This window comes from Piliocolobus tephrosceles, chromosome 20 (genome assembly GCF_002776525.5).
Source record: "Piliocolobus tephrosceles isolate RC106 chromosome 20, ASM277652v3, whole genome shotgun sequence".
In the NCBI taxonomy this organism is placed as follows: domain Eukaryota; kingdom Metazoa; phylum Chordata; class Mammalia; order Primates; family Cercopithecidae; genus Piliocolobus; species Piliocolobus tephrosceles.
The window spans coordinates 48,281,299-48,303,162 of NC_045453.1; the positions used below are offsets into that span (position 1 = coordinate 48,281,299).

General features: G+C 38.7%; 1 protein-coding gene across 3 annotated transcripts in view; it reads left to right on the plus strand.

Annotated features, from left to right (window-relative positions):
• The window catches only part of SEL1L2 (SEL1L2 adaptor subunit of ERAD E3 ligase), a 150,224-nt gene that overhangs the window by 96,384 nt on the left and 31,976 nt on the right, over positions 1–21,864 (plus strand). For 2 of the 3 annotated variants that reach the window (XM_023217830.3, XM_026456120.2), the window contains exons 6-10: positions 14,077–14,130; positions 14,583–14,642; positions 14,733–14,814; positions 16,143–16,297; positions 17,185–17,241. In XM_023217830.3, the coding sequence (XP_023073598.1) occupies positions 14,077–14,130; positions 14,583–14,642; positions 14,733–14,814; positions 16,143–16,297; positions 17,185–17,241 (408 nt within the window). The remainder of the gene's footprint in view (positions 1–14,076; positions 14,131–14,582; positions 14,643–14,732; positions 14,815–16,142; positions 16,298–17,184; positions 17,242–21,864) is intronic. The other variant, XM_026456121.1, reaches the window with a different exon arrangement.

Sequence of the window (21,864 nt, forward strand, 5' to 3'; positions counted from 1 at the left end):
GGGAAGGGAAGGGGAAAGGAAGGGAAGGGAAGAAAAAATAGATGGAATAGGGCAAGACCTGTAGATTACTGAGAGGGAGTGGGATATCTCTATACTTGTCTGGCTTTTGTTGAGAATTGTAGTAACTTTCCCCACCCCGAAAACGGCAACAGAAAGATTTCTAGTGTTACATGCTGTGTCAGAACATTAACACATATCATGAAAACATGGAGTCCATCTTTTCTCCCTTTGTATCGATGAGCTTGTAACTACAACCAATAAAGATTAATGAAAGTAATATTACACCATTTTCAAGGCTAAATCACACACACACACACACAAAAGATATAGGTCTGGCTCTCTCAGTGTGCTTGCCACCATGAAGAAAGCACACAACATGGAGAGGCCACATGTAGGTATTCTGCCCATTAGTTGCAGCTGAGGTCTCAGCCAACAGCTGGCATCAACTGCCTGACATGCGAGTGAGCAAGTCTTCAGATGATTCCAGTCCCCAGCCTTGGAGTTTTACAACTAAGGCCCCAGTATCATGGACGAGAGACAAGCTATCTCCATTGTATCCTGTCCAAATTCTTGATCCACAGAATCTTGGAGCATAATAAATGGATTTTATATGACACTAAGTTTTGGGGTAATTTGTTCCACCGCCAAAGTAACTGTAACAAGGGTACTTACATTCAGAATTGAAAGGGTAGAATGCACTTTTCTCAGCAAGCACAGATGAAGTTTTTCAGTGATTCCTAGGGATTTGGCATTTTCTCCTGCCTTCGGTTGCATAGCTCAGCTATGACAGCTAATCCTTTTGCATATAATTTAGTAATAAAGTTTAATCTGCTTTGGCATATCTTTGTTTCTTTAGGATCTTGACTGTTGCTTTGAAGGGAAATAGGAAGTTGTGGTCCTTCTTACAAATGAATATTTGCTTCATCAATATGAAATCTGCACTCTACTGCTCTGTTCTACACCTTCCAAAGCACCTAAAAGTCTTCTGTTTTAATGCCAAATCTCAACATAATCTTTTTGAGCATTGCATATATCAATTAAACTTGACACATGTAGGACCAATAATGCACATAACTTAACTGAAGTTATGAAAGTATGAACAGCTGTGACAGAAAATCCAGGCAGACAAAGAAAGTATTCCCTGACTACATCTACATGCAAAATTAAGACTATATAGAAAAGCATTCTCAACAAAATTTTTTAAAATTTGCAAAAAAAAAAAAAAAAAATTTTTTTTAAATGATTCCACAAAGAAAAATCTCAATTTATTTGAGAAATGGTAGCTTTGACTAGAAGCAATAAAACTACAAAATGGTGACAAAAAGACAGCTTAGTCACAGTTTTTATAAAACTGCAAGTCCCCTAATTAATAGCAAAATTGAAATTGAACTGACATATTAAGCACTTAATCATGATGATAATACTACATAGTAAAAGTTATGGAATAGGGCTAATGCCAGATGCAGAGGAAAATATACAACTTTACGTGTTTTAATAAATAAGAAATGGCCGGGCACAGTGGCTCACACTTGTAATCCCGGCACTTTGGGAGGCCAAGGCGGGCAGATCACGATGTTAGGAGATCGAGACTATCCTGGCTAACACGGTGAAACTACATCTGTAGTAAAAATACAAAAAATTAGCCAGGCATGGTGGCAGGCACCTGTAGTCCCAGCTACTCGGGAGGCTGAGGCAGGAGAATGGTGTGAACCCAGGAGGAAAAGCTTGCAGTGAGCCAAGATCGCACCACTGCACTCCAGCCTGGGCGACAGAGCAAGACTCTGACTCAAACAAAAAAAAAAAAAAAAAGGAAAAAAAATTAACTCTAGCAAAATAAACATAGGACAAAAGGATCAGTAAACATAGAAACAGAAATCAATGTAATGAATTAGAGAACAAAGTCATTTATTTCATAAATAAAAACGAGATAATTCTTTAATTCTTTAAAACGCCCCCAATAATGGGGACAAAACTCTAGCTGTTACTCACACAACAGGTGCATTTGGTTGTTGCCAGGTGAGCCTCCAATGCCCATAACCAAGGAGGATTTAACAAGGGGATTTTATTACTTGCAACAAGTAAGGAGGACATCAGAGATAGTGCCCCAAAGCAGTGCCCCTACAAACAGGCGTGAAAACCGAGCATGTCTTGGGCTGGTCAGCTGAATCACTGTGTGTAGAGAGAGAGTCCTGGCCACACAGGCGCAGTGGCAGATTATGTTTCTACATATGTCACATGTATAGAAAATGGAGAATAAACTCCTCCCTGGGCCGGGTGTTTAAGATGATAACAATGAGAGTTCGCCAAAGTTCATCTCCTACTCAACCATCTCTGGATCCAACTGTTTTCTGTTTTTCTGGGGCTGAGCTTCTTCCAGGAACTTTTTGAAACAACTCAAGGTGCAACAGTTACAAGTGGGCACTTTTTCAGTGTGTACCGGAAAACCCAGGGCCCCTGAGTTACATACCAGTCTATCACAATTTTTAAGAAATAAACAATGGGTAACATTGAGAATTTAACAATAAAACCACAGATTGAAAGAAATGTAAGCAATTATGAGACAGTGCTGTATTCAACTTTATGTGAATACATTAAAATCTAGATGAAATAAACACATTTTCCAGAAAATATAAATCAGTTCCTCCCGTAGGGTATTACAGGTCACACTCATATCAATATGGTAGGAGCCTTGACTAGACCTGTAACTATGGAACAAATTGAAAATGTCAAAGATAAGCCTCTCCAAAGACACTACACTCAGATGGTTTTACTAGGAAATTCTATACAATGAAACCATCATAAATTTTTTTCTATTATGTAAATTATTTTTAAAAAAGATCTTTAAATATCATTCCAAAATGCCTTAATAAGAATCCAGAAGAATAAAATAGGCAGATTTCATTTATAAACACCAATATAAGGTTTCTAAATAAAATTTTAGCAAATTGAAAAGCATGAAATTTAATCAAGTAGGATTTTTAACCAGAAATATTAAGATAATTCAACATTAAGAATACATTTTTGTAGCTTAATCTCAATAAAATAGCACCGTATCACTTTCTACCTACTTATCCTGCTTTAGTTTTCTTCATGGTACTTGCTGTGATTTGAGTGTTTGTGTCCTCTCCAAAATTCATGTTGAAACTTAATGCCCAATATAACATTACTAATAGGTGAGGCCTTCAGGAGGTGATTAAGCCATGAGGGTGGTGCCCCCTGTATAGGACTAGGTGCCCTTATAAAAGGGCCTGAGGGACGAAGTTAGTTCCTTCTGCCCTTCCACCTTCTGCCAGGGAAGCACACAGGCTTTGACTTTCTTTTTGATGTCTGTAACCTCCAGTGCAGAGGACAGTGCCTGGCACTATCTGCTTAATAAATGCTGATTAAGTGAATTTTATTAATATGCTAAGAAGAAAAAATATAAATGATTATAATACATGCTGAAAATAGTGATAAAATTCAACATTTGTTTCTGATTCTAAAAGTTAGTAAACAGAGAACATTTAATTGAAATTATTAGCAAAATGTATATATAATAGCAAACTACAACAGGCATCCATATTAAAATCAGAAACAAAAAAAAAGAATACTTGCCATGACCACAATTCATTACATTGTTCTGGAAGTTTTACCCAATAAAATAAAAGGAAATGGGTTACATGAAGGAACTTACGAAATTATTATTTACAGATGATAATGTGTCAACTTAGTATACTCAAGAGAACATTTAAAAAACAATGGGTTAGCGTCACATGGCATCTTTTTAAAAATTAATAAATAAATTTAAAAAATAAAAAACAGGCTGGGCACAGTGGCTCACGCCTGTAATCCCAGCACTTTGGGAGGCCGAGGCAGGCAGATCACCTGAGGTCAGGAGTTCAAGACCAGTTGGCCAACATGGTAAAACCCCATCTCTACTAAAAATACAAAAATTATCTGGGCATGGTGGCAGGTGCCTGTAATCCCAGATAGTAGGGAGGGTGAGGCAGGAGAATCACTTGAACCTGGGAGGTGGAGGCTGCAGTGAGCTGAGATCAGGCCATTGCACTCCAGCCTGGGTGACAAGAGCGAGACTCTGTCTCAAAGTAAATAAATAAAAATAAAAATAAAAAACAATGGGAAGCCATTAAAAGGTGCTAAACAGGGCCAAGGCGACATAAGCAGATTTGGCTCTACCCATACATGAAGAATGGAGAGGAGGAGAACAAGCCTGGATACTATTACAATTGTCCTGATGAGAATTGAGACTAACTCACAATAGCAGGTGCTGAAAGAAATGAATTAGAGAGATATTGTAGAGGTGAAATTCACTGGAAGTTGATGGCAAATTGGTTACTTGGGGTAAGAGAGTAGGAGGTATCTCAGATACCTCCTGCATGGGGTTATAAATATGAGAGTTCTGGGAAAGAGAGCCAGAGACTCATTATACAGAATGTAGACTTTTCTAATACTCCTGTTTTCAGCCTTTTTCTTCACCGATATTCTTTAATGTGTCTGTGTCTCAAAGTCTGAAGTCTCTTGGTTTAATTTCTTCAGGGAATAAGCCTCCCATCTCCAGTGGGGTCAGGGGATAGGCTATCTGCCTGGCTGCACAGGACAGGGGTTAGGACTGCTCTTTTTATAGACTTCTAATCAATACCATGTGTCAGCTCCACCTACTGGGTGGAAACTAGACTCTTTGAGAGACTGCTTTGCGTTCTTTTGGTTATATACCCAGAAGCAGAATTGCTGGATCATATGATAATTGTATTTTTAAGTTTTTAAGGAAACTCCATACTGTTTTCCACAGCAGCTGCACCATTTCACATTCCCACAACAGTGCACAGGGTTCCTATTTCTCCCCATCCTCACCAGTTTTTTTTATTTTCTGGGTTTTTTTGGGGTGTGTGTGTGTGTGTGTGTGTTTATAGTGGCCAACTTAATAGGTATGAGGTAATATCTTATTGTGTGTGTTTGTGTGTGTGTTTGTGTATTGTGTGTGATTACAGTGACCATCTTTACAGGTATGAAGTAATAGCTTATCGTGGGTTATTTTTGTTTGTTTGTTTTGTTTTTTCTTTTTTGAGAGGGAGTTTTCGCTCTTGTTGCCCAGGTTGGAGTGCAGTGGCACGATCTCGGTTCACTTCAACCTCCACCTTTTGGGTTCAAACGAGTCTCCTGCCTCAGTCTCCCTAGTAGCTGGGATTACTGGCATGCGCCACCATGCCTGGCCTCTTATTGTGGTTTTGATTTGCATTCCTTCATGATTAATGATGCTGAGCATCTTGATGTTGAGCACCTTTTCATATACCTATTGGCCATTTGTATATCTTTGGAGAAATATGTATTCGAGGTCTTTACCCATTTTAAAAATTGGGGTACTTGGGAGTTTTTCGTTATTGAGTTGTAAGAATTTTTATACATTCTGGATATTAATCCCTTATCAGATATATGGTTTGCAAATATTTTCTCCAGTTCCACAGGTTGCTTTTTTACTGTATCGATTGTTTCCTTTCCTACTTTTTAAAGTTTGGTGTAGTCCAATTTGTCCATTTTTGCTTTGGTTGCCTGAACATTTGTTGTCATATCCAAGAAATCACTGCCAAATCCACTGTCATGAAGCTTTTCCTCTACAGTTTGTTTGAGGAGTTTTATAGTTTCAGGACTTACTTTTGGTCTATTCTTTAGTTAACTTTAATTAACTTTTGTATATGATCTAGGGTAAGGGTCCAACTACATTCTTTTGCATGTGGATATCCAGTTTTCCCAACCCCATTTGTTGAAGAGACTATCCTTTTCCCATTGTGCAGCCTTGTCATCCTTGTCAAAGATCATTTGACCACGTATGTGAGGTTTTGTTTCTGTTTTATGCATTCTGTTCCGTTGGTCTAAATGTTTGTCTATATACCAGTACTACACGGTTTTGACTACTGTAGGTTTGTAGAATGTTTCGAGATCAGGAAGTATGAGGCCTCCCATTTTGTTTTTCTTTCTCAAGATTGTTTTGGCTGTGCAGGGTTTTTTGCAATTCCATATGAATTTTAGGACGGGTTTTTCTATTTCTGCAAAAAATAACATGATATTTTAATAGGGATTGCATTAAATCTGTAATTGCTTTGAATAGTATGAGGATTTTAACAATATTAAGTCTTATGATCCATCAACACAGCTGTCTTCTTATTGATTTGTATCTCCAATTTCTTTCAGCAATGTTTTATAGTGACTTATGTAAAAGTTTTTTACTTTTTTAGTTACGTTTATTCCTAAGTATTTTATCTTTTTAATGCTATTGTAAGTGGAAGTGTTTTCTTTTCTTCCTTTTTTCTTAATTATTTGTGGCTAGTATATAGTTACACAACTGATTTTTGCATGGTGTTTTTGTGTCCTGCAGCTTTGCTGAATTCATTTATTAGTTTTTGTGGGGAGGGGGGTTGTTGTTTGTTTGTTTTTGAGATGGGGTCTCACTCTGTTGCCCAGGCTGGAGTGCCATGGCATGATCTCAGCTCGCTGCAACCTCCACCTCCCAGGTTCAAATGATTCTCATGCCTCAGCCTCCCGCATAACTGGAATTACAGGCACCTGCCACCACGCCTGCCTAATTTTTTTGTATTTTTAGTAGAGATGGAGTTTTGCTATGTTGGCCAGGCTGGTCTCAAACCCCTGACCTCAAGCAACCCACTCGCCCTGGCCTCCCAAAATGCTGGGATTACAAGGGTGAGCCACCACGCCTGGTCCATTTAATAGTTTTAACAGTGTGTGTGTGTGTGTGTGTGTGTGTCTAATCTTTAGGAATTCTACATGTAAGATCATGTCATCTGGGAATAGAGATCATTTTACCTCTTCCTTTCCAATTCGGATGACTTTTATTTCTTTTTATTGCCTAATTGTTCTGTCTAGGACTTCCATGACTATGCTGAATGGAAGTAGCAAAAGTGGACATCTTTGCCTTGATTCTGATCTTAGAAAGCAATCAGTTTTTGACCATTGGGTATGATGTAAGATGTAAGCTTTTATATATGGCTTTTATTATGCTGAGGTAATTTCCTTCTAGTCCTTGTTGGTTGAGTGTTTTTCTCACAAAAACATGTTGAATTTTGTCAGATATTTTTTATCCATCAATAGCTTTTGTCGTCCATTCAGTTAATGTGTTGTATTATGGAACTGACCTTTTTTTTTTTTTTAAGACAAGATCTGGCTCTATTCCCCAGGCTAGAGTGCAGTGCAGTGGCGTGATCTTTGCTCACTGCAACCTCCACCTCCTGGGGTCAAGTCATCCTCCCACCACAGCCTCCCAAATAACTGGGAATACAGGCACGCACCACCATGTCCAGCTAATTTTTGTATTTTTTGTAGAGACAAGGTTTTGCCATGTTGGCCAGGCTGGTCTCAAACTCGTGAGCTCAAGCGATCTGCCCACTTAGGCCTCCCAAAGTGTTGGGATTACAGGCATGAGCCACTGCCCCAGCCTGATTGACTTTTATATGTTGAAACATTCTTGTATTTCAGGAGTAAGTTCCTCTTGGTTATGGTGTATAATCCTTTTAATGTGCCATGAATTCAGTTTGCTAGTATTTTATTGGGGATTTTGGCATCAATATTCAGGTATATTGGTCTATGGTTTTCTTGTGTCCTTGTCTAGTTTTGGTATCAGGGTAATGATGGCCTCATAGAAAGTCTGGAAAATGTGAAGGATTTCTGTTAATTCTTAAATTTTTGGTAGAATTCTCTAGTGAAGGCATTTGGTCCTGGGCTTTTCTTTGTTGGGAGGTTTCTGATTACTGATTCAGCCTATTAACTAGTTACAAATCGTTCAGATCTACTATTTCTTCAAACCTCAGTATTGGTAGGTTGTATTTTTCCAGCAATTAATCCATTTGTTTTAAGTTATCCAATTTGTTGGTGTATAATTGTTCATAACAGTATGATCCTTTTTATTACTGTGGCATCGTTTGTAATGTCTCTTCTTTCACTTCTGAATTTTGCTGAGTCTTCTCTCTTGTCTTGTTGATCTAGCTAAAGCTTTGCAAATTTTGTTGATTTTTTGTTTGTTTGTTTTGATTTGTGAGATGAAGTCTTGCTCTGTCGCCCAGGCTGGAATGCAGTGGTATGACCTCTGCTCACTGCAACCTCCACCTCCTGGGTTCAAATGATTCTCCTCCTCAGGGTCCCCAATAGCTGGGATTATAGGTGCCTGCCACCATGCCTGGCTAATTTTTGTATTTTTATTAGAGATGGGGTTTTGCCATTTTGGCTAGGCTGGTCTCGAACTCCTGTCCTCAGGTGATCCACCCACCTTGGCCTCCCAAGGTGCTGCAGATTACAGGCATGAGCCACTGCACCTGGTCAAACTTTTGTCGATATTTTTTAAAAACCTAACCTTTAGTTTTGTTGACTTCTAGGTATTGGCTTTCTAGTCTCTCTTATTTCTACTCTAATCTTAGGGTTAGGTTTGTTCTTTTTTTAGTTCTTTGAGGTATAAAGTTAGGTTGCTGATTTGAGATCGTCTTTAGTAATGCATTTTATATCATATACTGCTCTAAACTTCCCTCTTAGCATCTTATGGGATGCTTTCCTGCATCCCCATAAGTTTTCTTGTGTTTTGTTGTTTGTTTTCATTTTTCTCAAGATATTTTCTAATTTCCCTTGTGATTTCTTCTTTGACTCATTGGTTGCTCAAGAATATGTCATTTTTTCTTTCCACATATTTGTGAAGTTTTTAGTTTTCCTTTTGCTGTTGATTTCTAGTTTCATTCCATTGGGTTTGGAAAAGATACTTGGTATGATTTAAATATTCTTAAATTTGTTGAGACTTGTTTTCTGTCCCAAAATGTGATCTTGGAGACTGTTTTTATGTGCCCTTGAGAAGAATGTATACTTTTGCTCCTGTAAAGTGGAATGTTCCGCATACGTCTGTTTGGTCCAACTGGTCTGTAATGGACCTTATTGTGTAAACATAATAAGGTCTTTTGTTATTGATCTTCTATCTGATTGTTCTATTTAATATTGACTGTGGGGTATTGAAATCTCTTACTATTGCGTTACTTTCTATTTCTTCCTTCAGTTCTGTCAATATTTGTTTCATATGGTTGGATGCTTTGCTCTTAGATGCACATATATTTATAATTGTTACATCTTTCTAATGAAGTGAACCTTTTATCATTATATAATGTTCTTCTTTGTCTCTTACGACAATTTTTGGCTTAAAGTCAGTTTTCTCTGATATAAGTAGGGCTGGTCTGGCTCTTTTTTGGTTACCGTTTGCCTGTGTTAACAAAAGATCAATGAGTTCTGTTGAGGAAAAGGGGGAGCTTTATTTTCTAAAAGCAATCTGCAGATTGGAGAGATGCAGCCTTCAGTGCAAAATCAAAGTGTGACCTGAGGTCGGGGTTGGAAAGTTAGAGTTTATAAAGGCCAAAAACACAGGTCAGGGGAGGGGAATCATGGGAGTGGGGAACAGAGTCTTGATTAAATGATCTTTAAGCCCCATTTCACCAGTCTGTCTTAATTAGCTGGTTCCAGGTGGTCAGTGGGGAGGCACCAGGTGGTCTGTTGGGGTCAGTTGAGGAATTTCTAGTTGCAGTTATTTTCAGGAATTGTTCTTTGACTTTGTTGTGGAAAAATGGGTTTTATAATGCTTTCCAAGGACACAGAGAGTGTGACCATTTCTTCGCCCTGCCATATAACTCTTGGTTCTGCTTTTAAATTTTCAATCACAGGGAGTCCATCTTGTCTGTTAAGTGGGTGCATAATTTGACACATGGAATATCTTTTTCTATCCTTTAATGTTCAGCCTATGTGTGTCCTTATACTAATGTGAATCTCCTGTAGACAGTATATAGCTGAATCTTGTTTTCTTATTCATTCAGTCACTCTATATCTTTTCATTGGGAAGTTTAATCCATTTACATCTAAAGCAATCACTGATAGGGAAGGAGTCGCTATTGCTGTTTTGTTACTTTTTTCTGCATATCTTATAGTTATTTTGTCCTTCTTTTCCTCTCTTACTGTATTCCTTTGTTTTTAGTTGTGTGTGTTTGTTTTTGTTTTGATGGTGTGCTTTGATTCCTTTTTCATTTTCTTTGTGCATCTTCAATGCACATTTTCTTTGTGATTATCCTGAAGAATTTATAAAAATAACTTATACTTTTTTTTTTTTTGGAGATGGAGTCTCATTCTGTCGCCCAGGCTGGAGTGCAATGGTGCGATCTCAGCTCACTGCAACTTCCACCTCTCAGTTTCAAGCAATTCTGCCTCAGCCTCCCGAGTAGCTGGGATTACAGGCGCCTGCCATCAGACCTGACTAATTTTCATATTTTTGTAGAGACGGCATTTCACCATGTTGGCCAGGCTGGTTTTAAACTCCTGACTTCAGGTGATCCATTCTCCTTGGCCTCCCAAAGTGATGGGATTGCAGGCATGAGCCACTGTGGATGGCCAAAATATATTATACTTATAACAATCTATATTAAACTGACAATGACTTAACGTCAATCACACATAAAATCTCAAGTCAATTATATCTTCCCACCACTGTATGTTATCGATGTCACAAATTATATCTTTTTAATATTTTATATACATTAATATAGTTTTATAGTTATAATTATTTCTATGCTTTGTCTTTTAAATTATATACCAGAATTGATTTATGCACCACCATTACAATACTACAGGATTCTGTATTTGTCTACATATTTACCTTTTCATAGAGCTTTATATTTTCATATGCTTTTGTGTTGCTTTCTAGAGTTCTAGAGTCATTTCTTTTCAACTTATAGGACTGCCTTTAGCCATTCCTTCAAAGCAGGTCTCATGATAAACTCCCTCAGTGTGTGTTTGTCTGGGAAGGGCTTTATTCTTCTTTCATTTTTGAAGGACAGACACTTTTACCAAATACAGTGTGTTTGGTGGACAGCTTTTTCTTTTCCTTTTCTCCTTTTTTTTTTTTTTTTTTTTAGATGGAGTCTTGGCTCTGTCGCCAGGTTAGAGTGCAGTGGTGCGATCTTGGCTCACTGAACCTCCGTCTCCTGGGTTGAAGTGATTCTCCTGCCTCAGCCTCCCAAGTAGCTGGGACTACAGGCATGCACTACCATGCCCAGCTAATTTTTGTATTTTTAGTAGAGACGGGGTTTCACCATGTTGGCCAGAATGGTCTCAATCTCTTGACCTTGTGATCCGCCCACCTCGGCCTCCCAAAGTGCTGGATTACAGATGTGCACCACCGTGCCTGGTCTGGACAGCTCTTTCTTTCAGCATTTTGAATACATTATCCCATCCTCTTCTGGTCTGTAATGTTTCTGCTGGGAAATCTGCTGATGTTACAGGAGCTTCCTTATATGTGACCAGTGGCTTTTCTCTTGGGGTTTTCAACGTTCTTTGCCATTGACTTTTGAAAACTTGATTGTAATGTGTCTTGGTTTGGGGCTCTTTGGGTTCATCTCACTTGGAATCCTTTGAGCTTCTTGAATTTAGATGCCTATTTCCTTCCTCAGATTCATGAGTTTTCAATCATTTTATCTTCAAATAACCTCTCTGTCCTTTTCTCTCTCTTCTTCTTCTGAGACTCTCATAATGTGTATATTGTTCCATGTGATGGTATCCCATAAGTCCCTTAAGCTTTCTTTACTTTTCTTGATTCCTTTTTCTTTTTGTTCCTCTAATTCAATAATTTCAAATGACCTATGTTCAAGTTTGCTGATTCGTCAGTTTCATCAACTCTATTATTGAATTCCTTTAGTGCATTTCTAAAATTCAGATATTGTATTCTTCAGCTTCAAAATTTCTGGGTTTTTTTATTATTATTATTTTTTTAGATGGGGTCTTGCTCTGTCACCTAGGCTGGATGGAGTGCAGTGGCGTGATCTTGGCTCACTGCTCCGCCTACTAGGTTCACACCATTCTCCTGCCTCAGCCTCCCAAATAGCTGGGACTACAGGCACCCGCCACCATGCCTGGCTAATTTTTTTTCTTTTTTCTTTTTTTTAGTAGAGACGGAGTTTCACTGTGTTAACCAGGATGGTCTCAATCTCCTGACCTTGTGATCCGCCCACCTCAGCCTCCCAAAGTGCTGGGATTACAGGCATAAGCCACTGCACCCAGCCCAGAATTTCTGTTTTTTTTAATAGTTTTTATTTGTTGATATTCTCATTGCGTTCATGCATCACTTTCCAGATTTCATTTTCTGTATTCTCTTATGGTTCACTGAGCTTCTTCAAGATGATTATTCTGAATTATTTGTTAGGTAATTCATTGTTTGGTGTTTCTTTAAGGTTGATTTCAGGAGATTTTGTTCCTTCCATAGGACCATCTTTTCCTGTTTCCTTGTGTGCTTTGTTGTTGTTGTTGTTGTTATTTCGCTATGATTTGTGCACTTGAAAAAACAACTATCTCTCCTAGTCTTTATAGACTAGCTTCATATGTGAAAGGTCTTCACCAATCAGCACAGTTAAAAATTCTGAAGGCTTCTCAAACCTGTTCTGGGGATGCATCTTCTCTGAGCTTGTGCATGTAATTTCCCAATTAGAGTGGTTTGCCACTTTGTTTGTTTGTTTGTTTCCAGGAGTTTATAATCTCTTACTCCTTCTGATGTCTGTCTGTGGTACTGCAGGTTCTCTGGCACTGCAGTAAGCCTTTGAGCTCTTTTGTTCTCAGTAGCCCCTAGGGATGGAAAATATACTGGTTCTGTCAGCACTGTGAGTTAGGTGAGGAAAAAACCAGTCACTGGAACAACCCCCTGAAAAGTCATACGTTTCTTTCTTCTCTTTCCCTCCCAAGGTAGTAACTGTCAGTTGGGCTTTTTCTCCTGAGAGCTCCAAGCTGTGCTGGCTTGAGGGAGGAGGGATCATGGATGAAATTAAATGGCTTTTCTTACCTGTTTCATGGACTATTCTTGACTTTGAGCTTGCCTGCTGTCCTATGACTTCTTAACTGGTTTCTGGAGTTCTCAAAAAGGCTTTTTTGATCATATATAATTAAATCACTGTCCCTACAAGGGAATGCAGTCTGAGGCTTCCTATTCCATCATCTTGCCTTGTGCTAAGCCTTTCATTTTTTTATTCAGTGTATTTGTTATTGTTTGAATATTTTACATCCATCACATTAAAAATAATATGAAGAAAAGTATCCAAATCTAAATGTTTTAAATATTGAAGGAAATGTATTTCATTTCCAATAAAGTATAAAAGGGCCCTTGGTTTTATTACTATAATTTATACTAAAGTACAGTAAGAATTAGCCTATATTTACATATATTACACAAACCTCCCACTATTGTGAGCATTCCCAAATTCCTGCAGCCTTAAAAAAAATGTAAAAGGGTGCTTTGTTATGGTATAAGAAATAAATTAACAATGGCTGGGCGTGGTGGCTCACGCCTGTAATCCCAGCACTTTGGGAGGCCAAGGCAGGTGGATCACTTGAGGTCAGCCTGGCCTCAGGTGAAACTCCATCTGGTCAATTGAGACCAGCCTGGCCAACATGGTGAAACCCCATCTCTACTAAAAACACAAAAATTAGCCAGCATGGTGGTGGGCACCTGTAATCCCAGCTACTTGGGCGGCTGAGGCAGGAAAATCACTTGAACCCAGGAAGTGGAGGTTGCAGTGGGCTGAGAGCGCTGCTTCATCTCAAAAAAAAAAAAAAAAAACAAAGAGGCCGGGTGCCATAGTTCACACCTGTAATCTCAGCACTTTGGGAGGCCAAGGCGGGCAGATCACGAGGTCAGGAGATCAAGACCATGCTGGCCAACATGGTGAAACTCTGTCTCTACTAAAAATACTATATATATTTTTATATATGTGTGTGTGTGTGTGTGTGTGTGTGTGTGTGTATAGCCAGGGGTGGTGGTGGGCACTTGTAGTCCCAGCTACTCAGGAGGCTGAGGCAGGAGAACCACTTGAACCTTGGAGGCGGAGATTGCAGTGAGCCGAGATCATGCCACTGCACTTCAGCCTGGTCAACAGAGAGAGACTCTGTCTCAAAAAAAAAAAGAAATGAATGCAAATTATGAAGCAGACATTTAAGATATCCCTTATCCATATAGATAAGAATAAATATGAGATAGATTGATTAAATTGTGTTTTTTCTTTTTTGCTTTAGGCATTAGGATTTTTGTCTTCTTATGGAATAGGAATGGAATATAATCAAGCTAAGGTAAAGGTCATTCTGTTTTATTCTGGAACAAAATTGATTTCTTTAAAAGGGACACTGAATAAAATCTACTCATTAATTAAAGGGTTCACTCTAGTGTAGTAGTTGAAAGCGCCAGCTTAATAGTCAAAGAAATGTAGTGTTCTTATGCCATAAGTTTCTTAAAGCCTCATAAGTCAACTTCTTCATTGAGGATAGATAGTATCTGCTTCATAGGGAAATTATGATGATTAAATGAAATATCTCATACAATGCCCTTATCACAGACTCCAGAGATTAGTAAACCCCTAATAAACGGCAGCCATCTTTACAAAGGAGAGTGAAATTTGAAATTTATTTTGGAGTAACTCAATGGGTCATTGTGGGACTAGGAATAAAAAAGGAATCGTTGGTTTGAGTTTCAAATTTAAATGGCCAACCTGGTTTGGGGGGTTTTTTGTTTGTTTTTACTTTAGGCACTGATATATTACACCTTTGGAAGCGCTGGAGGAAGCATGATGTCCCAGATGATTTTGGTTTGTAAACAGAATATTCTCGGGACCAAATTTTTATGCCATAAATACAGCATTGTCTTGAATATTAAGATGCATCTGTTGATGTTTTAGGGGTACAGATACTTGTCAGGAATCAATGTTCTACAGAATTGTGAAGTTGCCCTAAGTTATTACAAGAAAGTGGCAGATCATAGTAAGTAATCCACATAACTTATTTAAAAATAAACAGCTGCCAAGGAATTAGAAAAATGAATCAATAACAGTTCAGTTGATATAAACTTATGAAAATATCAACAGTGTATGTTCTTAACATGTTGTAATACAATTATTTTAATATAATACAGAGTTTCTGTTTCCTTAATAGCTACTTTCCAAATAATTTTAAAAGATTATACTCAGTTTTTATTTTCGTTAATATGTATCCCCAAATAATTCTGTTTTACTTGCTTTTGTGATGATCTTTCCTTTACTGAGAATTTGAATGTAACACCAATAAATATTAAGCAGTTACCATAAATATAACATTTAGAATATGGGATGACTGCCAAAAATTCCTAAAGGAATGAATGTAAGGTACATACATTGGAGGTATCTATCACCACATGTGAGAACAATTCAAGCAACCATTAGTCTAAATGTAATCAGAATAACATCTAAACACACATCTTTGGCACTATGAGGATCTGAGAAAAGAAAGAAGGAGGAAAGAAAATAGTTTTGAATTTCAGATGCTATATATAACAAGATCATTTCATGTGCTTAATGAAATTTGAATTACTATATATATTTCAAACTGCACACTTTGTTAGGTGTATTCAAGCATATTTATATTTATTTTCAGACTATCCATAGGAAGTAATTAAAGAGCAGTGATTATACCTGTATTACAGTCTTAGTACCAGAAAAAAATTATGGATAGAGTGAGTTGTCTGCTCCTAAAATATCCCCTTTCCATGAGTCTTTTTGGTCAAGATCTTCTGTAGAGTCTGATATAAGTTGATACAATATTTGCATAGGTTGCAAAGAAGAACTAGAGAACCCAAAAAACAAAAATCTGTACTTTTTTTTTTTTTTTTTGAGACAGCGTATCCCTCTGTCATCCATGTTGGAGCACAGTGGCTCGATCTCTGCTCACTGCAGCCTCCGCCTCCTGGGTTCAAGCAATTCTCATGCCTCAGTTTCCCAGGTTCTGGCATTACAGGCATGCACCACCATACCTGGCTAATTTTTGTATTTTTAGTAGAGACAGGGTTTCACCATGTTGGCCAGGCTGGTCTCGAACTCCTAACCTCAAGTGATCTGCCCGCCTCTGCCTCCCAAAGGGCTGGGATTTCAGACACGAGCAACCGTGCCTGGCCAAAAATCTGCAAATTTCTGTTTTTCATGGATCTTCTGTCTCTATTAGTTGAACAGATCTCTGCACAATTTAAGACAATAAGCTAACGGTGCTTTCTCTAAATTGACTGTTATCTCTTGCAGCCTCTGTTTTCTAGCTATTCTCTGGCTTGTTTTTATTCACAGTTGCTGACACCTTTGAAAAAAGTGAAGGTGTTCCAGTGGAAAAAGTGAGACTAACAGAAAGACCTGAAAATCTGAGTTCTAACAGTGAGATTTTGGATTGGGACATATACCAATACTATAAATTTTTGGCAGAAAGAGGAGATGTTCAGATACAAGTAATGTATACAGATGAGATTGAGTTTTTAGAATATGGAAATTACAAGGGCCTTAATTCTTTCTGAGTCCTGGAGGGATGAACAACACCCCATCCTAAATAGGAAAGGGGAGAGACACGCCCTCCTCTTGCCCTACTCCTGTTTTGTTCCCTGCTACTTGCAGTTCCTGTAGCCCACTGGAGAACTAGTTGCCATAATAATAGCAATGTTTTTGCATTTCTTCCTTAAAAATTAATTAAATTTTTTTTTTTTTTTTGAGATGGAGTCTCGCTCTGTCGCCCAGGCTGTAGTGCAGTGGCGCGATCTCCGCTCACTGCAAGCTCTGCCTCCCGGGTTTACACCATTCTCCTGCCTCAGCCTCCCGAGTAGCTGGGACTACAGGCACCCACCACCGTGCCTGGCTAATTTTTTGTATTTTTAGTAGAGACGGGGTTTCACTGTGTTAGCCAGGATGGTCTAGATCTCCTGATCTCGTGATCTGCCCGTCTCGGCCTCCCAAAGTGTTGGGATTACAGGTGTGAGCCACTGCGCCCGGCCCCAATGTTGGTTTTAATATGAATAAACTATGACAATCCAGAAAGGTTCTACGTTTGGGAACAGGACAGTATTTGCACAATCTTTGAAGGTCAAGAGCTAAAGCCCCTAGGTTTACGTGCCTGGGTGATTCTGTACCCTGGCAGGCCGGCTTCCAGCCACTAAAGAAGCCATATGTCCAGCAGCAACCAATTACCCAATAAATGATACAGTCTGGAATGTTTCCCTAAATTTTTCAGGACATTTCAAACGCGTCCAACAATCAACATACTACAGTAGAACCACCACATAGATGTTTTATTTATTTAAAGTAATACTGCTGCTAAAATGATTTCCAAACTCATCGTTCCTAGGTCTCTCTTGGACAATTACATCTAATTGGGAGGAAAGGTCTGGATCAGGATTACCATGTAAGTCAATCTCAAGATCCAGTCACATGGGGTGGGGAAGGTAATAGTGAGGGAGGCTGGCAGGGAAGTGAAAACAGGGAGAGGGAGAGGTGGAAGAGTTGCTCAGAAAGCCCACTGATGCTTTCTTGGTCAACTATGCTTCCCAGCTTCTTAGGAAGAACTAAGTTCTCCAGAGGGAGCACTTGCCCACCTGCCTTCAAGAACAAAGGGGAAGGGACTTCTGAGGAGCAATCGAGGCAGGGGAGTATCCATGTTGCAGGAGAACCTAGTCTCTGCCCACTCACACACACCTTGGGCCGGGATTAGGAGAGAGAATATCCACACCTGCCAGCCTGAACCCAAGGCCAGCCGCAGAGTCCACCTGGGGATCACCGCTAAGGAGCCTGAGAAGCAACTTCATCCCCATCTGGCTAAATCAGAAGACAGACTGCTTTTAATATAATTAAAAATATATTAAACATCCTTATACATTTGCAAAGCTCCTTTCAATCATTTTGCTTAGCCTTACCTTATCCCAGTGAGGTTAAAAGGTTAATTAACCGGCCAGGCACAGTGACTCACGCCTGTAATCCCAGCCCTTTGGGAGGCTGAGGTGGGTGGATTACAAGGTTAGAAGAATTGAGTCCATCCTGGCAAACATGGTGAAACCCCGTCTCTACTAAAATTACAAAAAATTAGCCAGGTGTGATGGCACATGCCTGTAATCCCAGCTACTCGAGAGGCTGAGGCAGGAGAATCACTTGCACCCAGGAGACAGAGGTTTCAGTGAGCCCAGATCATGCCACTGCACTCCAGCCTGGGCGACAGGGCAAGACTCCATTAAAAAAAAAAAAAAAAAGAAAAGAAAAGAAAAGAAAAAGAAAAAGAAAAAAAAGTTAATTAACCATTCAAATTTGTAGTGAAGAAAAAAGCAAATGAACAAATGAACTTGACCTACACAGGATCCTCCTCTGTAAGATGCCAGGGTCATAGGATGAGTTCTTGCTTAGATTCTGATAGTGGTTTCAAGGCCCTACATCACCACAGACCTGGGAAGTAACTGGATTTTTTTTTTTTTTAATGAGTTTTCTGCTCTTTTCATTTATAGGAGACACATGCTCCTTGTCTCAAAGGAACACGTAGCCTATTTCAACATAGTCCCAATGGCTAAGTGATAGAAACAACTACTTTATAAGGCTATTACCTAAAAAAGTGATCTGTTATTACTTTGCATTTCATTTTGTGTTATTTTATGAATTTGTCTTTGGTACTATAATTTGTATTTTAAATGAGGTCCAGTAAACATCAGGTAAATGTCAAAGTCATTTCATAAAATGTGATAAAATAGGTAGGAATTTAAATAAGCCTATTCACCCCAAGACAGCTCAGTTGAAGATCCATAGATTTTTCTTTCATCTTAATCATAACCAAAGTTTTAGCTTCTTAGATGGGAATATCTGGATTCATAATATTACTCTGTCAGATTTCAGCCTGCAATGAGTTTCTCATGTTAATCATAGAATGTGTAACTAGGAAGGCTTCCTCATTTTCCATAAACATGAAATTTGGATGTGAGGGCACCCTAGCTTCAGCTGTAGGGAAGACAAACCAATCTTTGTACAGTGCAATAAAATCCCACAAAGTTGGTACTTCAGTCAGCTCCAGCCACTGTGGTCACCAGATGGCAGCTGCAGCTGCCTCCAGGTGAGGATGAAGTGCAATCCCAGGGCAGGATCCTAGAGCTGTTGTGTAGCAGCCAGGCAGCTGAGTGTCACCCAGGAGCCCAGCCAGGATCTCCTGTGGGCTCATTCACAAGGTTTTATAACATCTGTTTTACAAATAAGAAGCAGAGGCTGGAGACAGAAAATAAATTGCTTCAAGGCTCACAACTGGGAAATAAGATTGTTTAAGAAGCAGAATTTGAACTCAGGCCTTCAGAAATCAAAACCTGAGCTCTTTCCATTAAACTTCATCTGACCCAGGCCAAAACAAAAAACAGCCTCTAAAATCTGTTCCCTCATTTATAAAGCAAGAAGAAGAAATGACATGATCTCTCAGTTTCCTTTAGCTCTTTCTGATAGTGGGTTGGGCCTTCTGCTTCCAGATATCCCAAGAAGACGAGTTTAATTCCAGAACCATCCTTGTGGTTCAGGTACTCTCTGGGGTAAGCACAGGGTGGTCCTTTTTTCTTCTCTCAGCCTAATGAACCTGAACTTGAATGGAGGACTCCAGTTGAAATATCAAACCTTACGACAAATTGACTTATCTATCAGTTATCTTTGTCTGCATTTTAAACAGTCCCAAACTTAGGTGGTTTTCAATAATAACCATTTATTTAATTCATGATTTTGACAGGTCAGCAATTTTGGTTAGCCTCAGCTGAGCAATTCTGATCTGGGCCAGGCTCAGCTAATCTTCGCTGGGCTTGCTCATGCATCTGCAGTTCGCTGGAACATTAGCTAGAGCTGGCTGGTTTATGATGGCTTCCTCTGTGACTGCTAGAATGACTGAGGTCCCTCTCCATGTGGTCTCATGCTCCAGCCAACTGGCCCAAGCTTTCCACATGGCAGTCAAAGGTTCTAAGAACAGCAGAGGAGAAGTCTCTTGAGGCCTGAGCTCAGAACTGACAAATCACTTCTGCCACATTCTTTTGGCCAAAGCAAATCACAAGGCCAGCAAGCTTGGAGAGGTAGGGAAATGGGCTTCTCCTCTCAATGAGCAGAGCTGCAAAGTACTGCGGTCATTCTTGTAACATACCATAGTGTAGCTGTGTCAGAATCAACTTGGAAGGCAGGGGAGATGCATAAGGGAGAGGGAAGATACTAAGATAAATCTAGTTTCCAAAAGGCTATTACTGCAGCTCTTTTCATGCCTCACTTCTCATCTTTCCAAGTCTCACCTCCTCAGAGAGGATAATGTTTTCTTTTCTTTTTATTTTATTTTCTTTTTTAATTGACTCATAATAATTGTACATATTTATGGGATACACTGTGATGTTTTGATCATTACATAATATATTCATTAATATATACATATGTATGCAAATGTGATGTACACATTATGTAATTATCAAACCAGGGTAATCTGCAAATCCATCACCACAAACACTTGTTATTTCTTTGTCATGTTCTATTCAAAATCCTCTCTTCTAGTTATTTTGAAATATACAATATCTTATTCTTAAGTACAGTCCTCAGCCTGAAGACCACCACTTGAGCCAGTATGCTAATATTTCAGTCCACCAAAGAGAATTATTAGTATAAGACTCTTCTTCTTAAATATGATGCTCCAGTCCACTGCTCAGAAAATTAAATTTCAAAATACCTGGAAATAACTAGCTTGCCTGTCTTTTCCTTCCTCATTGTTTGGTTGAACTAATCTCTCTCAAGAGTTGTCATCACAGAAAACATTTTTACCCTCCCCCTGACCAAATTCTTAATTATTGAAAAATACTGTATATGCAATTCTTGATTACATTATCTTGAAATTTCTACACATAGATTTTAATTTTATTTGCATTTCTAAATATATGCAGGCTCAGAGTAAATTGGATTAGGAAAGTGGGATGTTTGGGTGAATATTATTAAAATGGATAAAGCGTAATTAAATTAAACCTAGCAGAGGAATAATATCAAATTTGTAAGGGCAACTGCTTTGTCTATCCTGCTACCCATTACAAAATTTTTAAAAAGAGCTAATACCATCTCTTCTCAGGATGATCTACAGAGTCAGAGTTTAAAGAAGTATTCAGGCCAGGCACGGTGGCTCATGCCTGTAATCCCAGCACTTTGGGAAGCTGAGGTGGGCGGATCACGAGGTCAAGAGATTGAAACCATCTTGGCCAACATGGTGAAACCCCGTCTCTTCTAAAAATACAAAAATTAGCTGGGCATAGTGGCGCACACCTGTTGTCCCAGCTACTCGGGAGGCTGAGGCAGGAGAATTGCTTGAACCTAGGAGACGGAGGTTACAGTGAGCTGAGATAACACCACTGTACTCCAGCCTGGTGACAGAGCAAGACTCCATCTCAAGAAAGAAAGAAAAAAAAGTATTCATAAAGATTTTTAGAACAATACATTTTCTTGATTTTCTTGGCATTTCATTCTAGGGGAAATGTTACAAACTGATTAAACTACAGATTTGCTTATAGTCAGTGAAAAATCATGATCTTTTTTTTAAAAGAGAGATATGGGTTCAAATAATAAAACTTTACTTACTTAACATAATATCTGGGGCATACTATATTTCATACTAAGACATCAGCAATTGTAAGACACACAAATATTTTATGTTCTGAGGAATAAAAAAAAACTACCAATATATATTATAATATGCCATTGACAGTAAGAAATGTCCTGATTGAAATGAGGTGGGAGGAGATGTACATCTTAGAATCTGTGAAATATGATGATGGGTGCTCAGTTAATATTTGAAGGAAGGAAGGAAGGAAGGATGGATCAATGGACGGATGGATCGATGGATGGATACTTGATCTTAACTCTTCAAGAACAAGAACTCAGGTTGGCTCATGTGTATCCATCAAGGTAGCTTTCTTGGTGGTAGTTTCATGTGGTGTTTAATAAAGATTTATATAATTGAAGCAATAGTATTATGGACATATAAATTTAAAAATGAAAAAAAAGA